The sequence below is a fragment of the Theobroma cacao genome, chromosome 6 (assembly GCF_000208745.1).
Source record: "Theobroma cacao cultivar B97-61/B2 chromosome 6, Criollo_cocoa_genome_V2, whole genome shotgun sequence".
NCBI classification, from domain to species: Eukaryota; Viridiplantae; Streptophyta; class Magnoliopsida; order Malvales; family Malvaceae; genus Theobroma; species Theobroma cacao.
Genome location: NC_030855.1, coordinates 1,173,809 through 1,183,134, shown reverse-complemented (window position 1 = coordinate 1,183,134; position 9,326 = coordinate 1,173,809). Strand labels below are relative to the sequence as shown.

The window sequence follows — 9,326 nt, the reverse complement described above, 5'->3', positions numbered from 1 at the left end:
CTATCAATTAATCAATTAGTGCATTTAAAATAAAATAAGTTTTTATTTTAAAATGTAAAAAACAACATTTTAGTAATTGTTCTTAATTAATTAGAACACTAATTAACAAAATAAGAGTAATTAATAATATTTTACATGCACTTTCTGCACCATAAGCCTTGATATATTCCTTTAAACTCATATTTCATGAGACGAAACTATGTATTACTTGTCCTTGTAGATTATACAAAACCAAGGTCTAGAATCAATCTTTATGACTACTTGCTTTTAATTTTGTTCTTTTCTTTTCATTTCAAGGACATTCCTTGCTTCATGCCTTTAAAAGAACTTTTCTACAGTGCTATAAATTTATGAGTCTCTTTAATTGTTTTCATTCAAGGCTCATTGGCTGCTTAGAAAGCATCAAAGGAGGCTCCAGCATTCCTTCACCAGCTCTTGGGGGTGAGATTTCTTTCTTTTTTTTTTCCTTTCTTCATTAAACTAAAGAAAAGTTTAGATCCTTGACCACCTCTTTTTGTTTCTTAAATGACATTATAAAAATAATAATACTACCCTTCAGTAAAAATTAAATACTATATCTTTTATATATTATTTTTATTAATAATTTTTTTATCAATTGATCAAGACCTCTCTTTAAAAGTTTCATTGCTTTCAGTCAAATGCGCATTGGCTCAGGAAGCATGCATCAAAGCAGTTTCCACTCTGCTTCACCACTTCTGAGGTGCTGCATCTTCCAGGTGAGTGGATTATAAATATATATATATATATATATATGTATATAAAATTGGTTAGCATCGACAATAGGACTGCTCTTACTGGGAATTTGATGTCTTTTGACTGTTTTCAAAATTGCTCTAAGTTTGAGGCCTCGCATCAGCACAAAACTTATGCTGATGTGGTTAAGGGTGTTGGGAAAATGAAAAAAGGCCACTCTGTTAACCATCCTTCCATTGTTGCTCCTGATATTAAAAAGTTGTCATCTTATGAATGTTAAGATCAATTGGCTAGTGTTCGATCGGAGGCTCTCGGTTTTCTTCTTGAGAATGCCAAAAGTGTCCCTAATTGTTGAATAAGTACGGCCTAAGGACTCTTATTTTATAACATAATAATATCATGGACTGGGCTCAGATCAAGAAATCTTGTCTAAGACTTTGCTCGATTCAAGCTAAGCTCGCAAGTTGGTGAACCGCCTAATCCATTGATAGGTCTACTTTCATCTCATGGGTAAATGAAAATCCTTGATATTAGAAAGAAATCTAAATTTTTTCATAATTTTGATAAAATTTTAGAAAATTTTTTCATTTAGAAATTTTCAAGAAAGTTTTTGCTTACAAATTCTTTAAAATTCCATCACCAGTTAGCTTCCATATGATGAAAAGAAATATATATGCATCATGATGCAATATGTGAATTATTCACAATTTGGTTTACCACATTTATTTTTATTTATCTACATTATTTTAATTATTTAGAGATAATTTTCTTTGTGAAAATAATTATTAGGATTCTCTCCTAAGCTTTTGACAAAGATCATCCTTGTTTAATTTAAGACTCTTCTGCTTCATGGACGACAAAGATCATCTTTGTTTGGATCAAATGGAGAAGGGAATCAAATGTTTGAAGATATCTATAATAGAACCGAAAATGTTTAAGATCCCTTTGGGTGTTTCGTGTTACTTAGCTCGGTAGAAAATTAAACAAGCAGCATTCAAAATTCTTCGGGCTGGAACTGGTTGGCTGCACATAAAGTATGAATATGTGTTTATTTCTATTTTCAATTTTACCACTCCTGTTTGTAATTAATGAGAATCTAATAGACAATTGCTTGAAGGAAGGACAGAATTAGATGTGGAGGCATCTAAACCAAGGAGCGCAATCCATCTTTATGATTGCTTTCTTTCAATTTTGTTGTTTTCGTATCATTCCTTCCTTCATGCCTTTAAAAGAACTTTTCTTCACTGCTATAAATTTATGAGTCTCTTTCATTGTTCCCATTCAAGGCACATTGGCTACTTAGAAAGCATCAAAGGAGGGTCCAGCATTCCTTCACCAGCTCCTGGGGGTAATTTTGTATATCTTTTTTTGTTTTATTTTTATTAATATTTTTTTATCAATTGATCAGGACTTAAGAGTAATACGATGCTACATTGTGTTCCTACTTATTTGATTTGATATTACTACTTAAACGTTTCATTGCTTTCAGTCAAAGGCGGGTTGGCTCTGGAAGCATCAAAGCGGTTTCCACTCTGCATCACCACTTGTTGGGGGCTGTAAAATTTTCCAGGTGAGTAAGACAAACACACATGCACACTCTCTTGCGTTATTTGACAACTGACCACCCCTTTTTATATTCAATTTTATAAATAATGATACTACCCTTTCAACAAATAACACTACATATATTTTGACCCTCCCACAATACTCATGGTGTACAATCTGATTTTAATGCCCATAAAAGTGCAACACAAGAATTTGAATCTATCACCAAAGATTTCGTACTTTTTTACTGGGACGCAGCATAAAATTGTAAAGCAGTTCCAATAGCTAGAATTTCAGCTTTTGTTAGACTCAAGTTCACCTAAAGGACCAAAGAACAGACCCATTACATTACGATTACTGTCCCTAAGCACAACCTTACAGCTCATTACCCTCGACTTACCTCTAATAGGACCATCCACATTGAATTTCAGATCATCTTCACTTGGGAGAGTCCAAACAACCCCTTTTCTCAGGTCCACGTCTTCTTTGACCTAGTCAACATTCAAGGCATAGTCCACCATCCTATCTCCGCAATAGCATTCTCATTCTCTATTTCATAGTGTTAAAAATCAAATTGTTTCTAGCGAACCATAAAGACCTTACCGTAGCTCCTATCATAGCTATCCACCTTTTTCTCAAGGTGCTATGAAAAAAGGTTTCTGCAAAATTCCACCATTGATTGCATAGAAGAGGAGCAACCCACAGAAATCCCCATCAACAGAAAACACGACTCCGTATCGCCTACTAGAACTCACAAGAGAGTAAGATTTGTGCATATTCTTCCTCTATTTGTCTACACCGTGAACATAAAACATCCTCATGTTCAAAGGAAATTCCCCTGGTCCTTAAGAAGCTTTTTGTGGGAATGATTTCCAATGCAACACCACTAACCAAAAAAAGCACAGGGGGAACAGTTAACTTCCAGATAGAAGAATACCAAGCCCTCAGGTTGCCTGCTTGAGATTGAACTCCTATATATAACCTCCATAGCTTTCTTAACCAAGAATTGGTTAGACTGGTGATGTGACAATTAATGCATAGACTACCTAAACGGTTCATATAGGAACTGAATCAAACTTATATAATTGTAATTTTTTTTTTGTTGATTGAATTCATGCTTAAATTGATCCATTTTCAACCAACTTGCAAATATTATTATATATTGCCAAACATAAAGAACTTTCATATACAAGAATTTCCATTTAAAGAATCAACGAAACTATAATAATTATTTATCTCTAATTTCATTAATATATTAATTTTTTTTGTATGTATAATTTTGGACTATAGTTTGAGAGGTTCTTTTTTCCCATCCATAGATCATACAACACCCATCGCAAGATTTAAATTTGAGACCAACAAGAGCAAAGTGTAACGGTATTCAAAATTTTTTTGATAGAAAGATCAAAATTTGGTTTCTTTAACATAGGAAACCCCAACTAGTAATAAAAAGATTGTTATACCTACAAATCTCATATCTCAAAATCTTAAAGTTCAAAACCTTATGAACGAAACATCCAAGCACAAAGGAGTGTTGTCGCAAATCACAAATTTTTCAAGTGTCCACCCTCTGATGCTAATTCACACAAACGGTAAGATCAATTGGCTAGTGCTAGATAAGGGGCTCTCAGTTTTCTTCTTAAGAATGCCAAACGTATCTCTAATTGTTGTATAACTACGCCCTAAAGACTCTTATTTCATAATAGAAATGTTTTAAGACGCCTACTCCATGAATAGGTCTACTTGAATTTTTTTTTTAGTTATAAAAAATTATAAAATACAAATAAATGTAAAAAATAATATTTTAATAATTGTTTTTAATTAATTAAATACACTAATTAACAAAATCCGAGTAAGTAATAATTATTTCTTTTTTTGCTCAGCAAGTAATAATATTTTACATGCATTTTTTGCAGCTTAGACCTTTATATATTCCCTTGAACTCATATTTCAGGAGACATGCTGTATTATGAGTGTCTTTCATTGTTTTCATTAAAGGCACATTGGCTGATATTTTATAATTTTTATTAATTTTTTTTTGCTTAATCAGAATTCAATTTTATTAAGTAGCAAGGTAGTTCTCTAGTAAGAGCCGCCAATTTCTTTTTATGTGGCTGAGTGTTGGCAATTGTACAAGTTTACACTCAAGCCAAACCTTTTATGTCATTGGGAGTCTTAAGACAATTAGCTAAAGACTACCTATGACGTGTTGGCTTGGAAGCAATTCAATAAATCACCTTTTAAAAAGAAAAAAAAGATTGATATGTAAATAAGTTTGCAACTAAATATACACTCGAACATTTGACTCATTAGTTAGTATATGAAAAGTAAAGTTTCAATCTTTCCACCTCTAATTATAAAAAAGTCTGTAACTGAACCAGCAAACTAAGAAAACAAAAATAAAACAATATCCCAACCGATAGAGCTATTTCATTACTTGCAGCACTTTATAAACCAATGCAGAATATAAGCTGAGATTAAGCACAGATGAAGTCCACAACACACCGACACTGAAAAATATAAAAAACAGTTAATCCGCATCAGCACCGAATCAGCTACAAAAGGAGGATCGAGGAGAAAATGATGTTAGATTGATCATAGGAAATGTATAAATATTATCAATTGATCAGGACTTCATGCGTAATTAATATGATGTTAGATTGTGTGCCTGCTTATTTGATTTTTTTTTTAAAGGCATTTGATTAGGGAATTGGAATATTTTTGCCTACTTATTTGATTTGATCACATTAGTACTTAAAAGTTTTCATTCCTTTTAGTCAAAGGCGCATTGGCTCAGGAAGCATCAAGCCAGTTTCCACTCAGCTTCACCACTTCTTGGGGGTTGTACTTTCCAGGTGAGTGGATTTGTTGATTAAGACTCAAAAGTAATATCATGTTAGAGCCACAATCAATTTGATTTGATCATATTAGGACTTTAAAATTTTACTTTATAATAATGAATTTGAGTATTTAACTTAAAAGTAAGTGTATGTTTTTTCTTTAAAAAAAGTTGAGTTCAAATCCTCTTATTGCTGAGCAAAAAAAAAAAAAATCCTCTTATTCTTTTAATATTTAAAGATAAACCTTAATAATTATAATTGTGTACATACATAACTCTCTATTAATTCTTTATATATTAACTTTTTTTGGGTGGAATTCTTTATATGTTACAATTAATGCACGAACTGTCTAATTTTTATCTGTCTTTTTTCTTATTAACCTTGAACTTTTAATTAAAGTAAATTATTTTTTATAAGCATTTGAGCATTTGACTTATTAGTTAGTGAATGATCTCTTTACTTAAAAGTATGAGTTTGAATCCCATTTTCATAAAAAAAAAATTATTCTTCATAAAATTTAAATTTAACTGTATCACAAACTAAAATTTGTATTATATTAAATGATTCGAGACTTTAAATAATTATAAGATTAACATAAATAGTGAGTTTCGATAAATTTTATATCCAACTAAAAATACATGGTGATTGCAAGTATATAAGAAGAGATATTTCATATATAATTAGAAGTAACATATAAAATTATAAGTTTTATAGAATTGACCAAAACATAAAATTTTGTAAAAAGAGTCAATAAGTTAAATGCAATTTCTTTAATTTTAGCATATTGCTAATATAACCATTAATCAGTACTACTCTTCATTGCACACTTTTTTATTTAAATGATATTAATAATAGTAAATATATAATAAATAATAATATACATGTGATTATGGAATTAGATCTCTTTTATAATTAATTAATTTTTACTATATTATTATTTAAAATTAATTAACTTTTAATTGCTAAACATCTTATTAATGAAAATTATCTGTCAAAAATTAATAAAATTATTATATTTATATATCTCATTGGTTGTTTATTTTTCTAAAATATAATATTGTCATCCTATTATATTAATTAATACACACCATTCGTATATTAACAAACTCTTAAATTAAGAAATTGATAACAAAAAATACATCATGGAATTAGAATAATAAAGAAATTTGAAAAGATAATGCTCTCATCTTCTTTTTTTCTTTGTCCATCTTCCTATGTTCGCTTTTTGGGATTTCACAAAATGAATATACTTATAGATGCAAACACTATTTTATGTTTTAGGCAAAGAAGAGACCAGCAATGGCGATCGTTGAAACAGCGATTAAACTTTGGAATGGATGGGAGATGCGAGTGCTGGTTTTACTCAGCCTCTCATTACAAGTAATACTCATTGCCTTTGGTTCCAAAAGAAAGAGTACGACAAGTACATGGATCAACTTCATTGTTTGGTCTGCATACTTGTCAGCAGATTGGGTGGCAACTGTTGCATTGGGCATTCTTGCCAGGTCCCTGGGAAGTAATGCTCCGAATCAAAACCACTCACTCCAGTCATTTTGGGCTCCATTCCTTCTCTTGCACCTCGGTGGCCCAGACACTATTACTGCTTACTCCTTAGAAGACAATGAGTTGTGGCTAAGGCATTTTGTTGGCCTCGTTTTTGAGATTGGAGTTGCAATTTATGTGTTATTGAGGTCTTGGGTTGACGGTGACACTACCTTCTCGTGTATAGCCATTCCAGTGTTCATTGCAGGAATTATCAAGTATGGGGAAAGGACTTACGTGCTCATGTCCTCAAGCACGAAGCAGTTTAGAACTTCCTCATTAGACAATTTGTTACGTTTATATGAAGACAGCGGGGCAGAAATGTTTAGAGCTGACTCGTTCCTACTTCGAGTTGATAGCTTGTTCAAGAGGCTAAAATTTTTATTTGCAGACCTTCTCCTCGATCAAAATCAGAGATACCTTTGCAACAAATTAATTCGTGAACTTGAACCAAGAGTGGCCTTCGAAGTGGTAGAATATGAGCTGGGACTTTTGTATGATTTGCTCTACACCAAAGCAAGACTAGTCTACTCATGTTTTGGTATCTTTTTCCGCTGCATTACTTGTTTGGCCTCTGTTTCTGCATTGGTTACCTTCTCAATCATCATCGATGAGCATGAATACTCACCGGTGGACAGGTTCGTAACTTACCTATTGCTGGTTGGAGCTGTTGTTCTGGAGGTTTATGCGCTGCTCATGCTTACTTCCTCTGACTGGCTAAAGCTTTGGCTAGTTGTGCAAAAAAAATGTCATTTAAAACGAGTGAGAAAGGGTAGGAGGTGGTCTAGAAGCATAGCCAAGTGCAACCTTGTGAGCTTTTGCCTTCAAAAGGAGGCAACCAAGTGGATTATAGTTAAAAAGTTACTTGGCATCTATGAAATGTTAGAGAAGCATCAGAATGTGGAATGGCAGCAAGGGATAGATGACGATCTAAAATGCCTTATCTTCCATCAACTAGATAGGAGAACTAAAGAGCTTGAAGATTTCGATAATACCGAATTAAGCAGCAAAGTATTGAATTACAGAGGTGAATGTGTACTTAATGAAATGAAGCTCCTTGATGAGCTTAAATGGAGCACCGTTGATGTAGAATTTGACGAAAGCATTCTTCTTTGGCACATTGCTACCCAGCTCTGTTACTATGATGATATTAAGACAACTGATCTCTATAGTCTCATTAATGAATACAGCAAAATCAGCAGATGCCTATCGGAGTACATGCTTTATCTTTTCGTCTTGCGTTCAAAAATGTTGCCCAAAGGGATTGGTGAAATAAGATACAGAAAGGCCTGTGAGGAGGTCTTCGATTTTTTTAAAGAAAAGAGAGACATACAAATAGAAAAAGCCTACCAAGAGTTGCTTGAAGGGGGTCCAAAATTGGAAGAACTTCGATCTGATGAGTCTAGTATCCTTTTGAAGGGTCGCGATCTTGCGAAACAATTGCAAAATCTGAACAAGAGAAACCGGGGAAGGAAAGAAAAGTGGGAGATGATGAATAAAGTGTGGGTAGAACTATTGACATATGCCGCAGGTCATTGTGGATGGAAAGAGCATGGTCGCCAACTCGCCAAAGGCGGACAACTGCTCACTCACGTTTGCCTTCTTATGGCACATTTTGGCATCAGTGGCCAATACCGAGATGGGCAATTATCCCTTCGCCAACTCCCTAAGAAGAAGTTATTGACATGGTGGGAAAGAATTAAGATCAGTCATCATCGTCAACCATAGGATCATTCAAAAATTGAAGCTTAATTATCTGTTAATGGCATTTTTTAACATGTATACTTATGTGTCAAATTTTGAACTCGAAGAAATAGTTGTTGACATAAAATAATCATTTTATACCATCTTAAGGATTTTGTTTTTAATATATCATTGTAATTTCAGCGCATTCATATATTTAAAGTGAAGTATTTCATTTTAGATCTTATAATTTGAGCACATTTCTATTAGATATTCAATGATTTATATTGTCAAAATTATTCAATAAAACACTTGAGTTTTGATATTTAGTTTTACCGTTTATTTATTGTTTACTCAGTCAAAGATTATTTTATAAACATCACTGTGATACATAAAACTTTGCATAAAGCCAAGTCATGAAAAGAGACAGTTCATATGAGAGGAATTGCTCAAGGCAAGGAGCAAAGCACTTGATACAAACACCATAGTCCTATAACAGCAATTTCCATAGCCCTAGCCATCAAAAACAACACTAAGAATCCAACCTAGGCAGTAAACATCCAAATCCTGCCGAGTGAACGTATCCTAAAGACAACGTGGAATCAGATTTGCGCCCCTGCTGCCAAGAAAACTCTTCCAAATTATATCCCTTGCAAAAAACTCACAACACCACTGTAATCATATAACGAGAACCACGAGACAGCCGTAACTTTTGGAAGAAACCTCACCCCAACAAAACCAAATCAGTCACTATATTGCCCCATTGTCCCACCCAGATCCCCACTAAAAAAATGCAACAAACCCCCTGTTTCGCCACCTGCCCAAGTACAATCCCATTACACACACAGCCTCATAGATGAATTCAAAGCAAAACAAAACCCGCCCAAAACACCTCCCGCCAATACAAGCTTACGACCAAAATCAACCATAAAGCAATCACCTCTTAATATCTAAATAAGACCGGTGAGAATCCCTGTACGAGAATACTGCCAAACACAATTT

General features: G+C 33.2%; 1 protein-coding gene across 1 annotated transcript; it reads left to right on the top strand.

Annotated features, from left to right (window-relative positions):
* Positions 2,203-8,369, top strand: LOC108662403. The gene is made up of 3 exons (XM_018122735.1): positions 2,203-2,284; positions 5,037-5,114; positions 6,381-8,369. The coding sequence occupies exon 3, from the start codon at positions 6,399-6,401 to the stop codon at positions 8,367-8,369; it is 1,971 nt and encodes a 656-aa protein (XP_017978224.1). The 5' UTR covers positions 2,203-2,284; positions 5,037-5,114; positions 6,381-6,398.

Coding starts and splice junctions, on each gene's coding strand:
- LOC108662403 (XM_018122735.1), top strand. CDS start 6,399: ATGGCGATCGTTGAAACAGCGATTAAACTTTGGAATGGATGGGAGATG.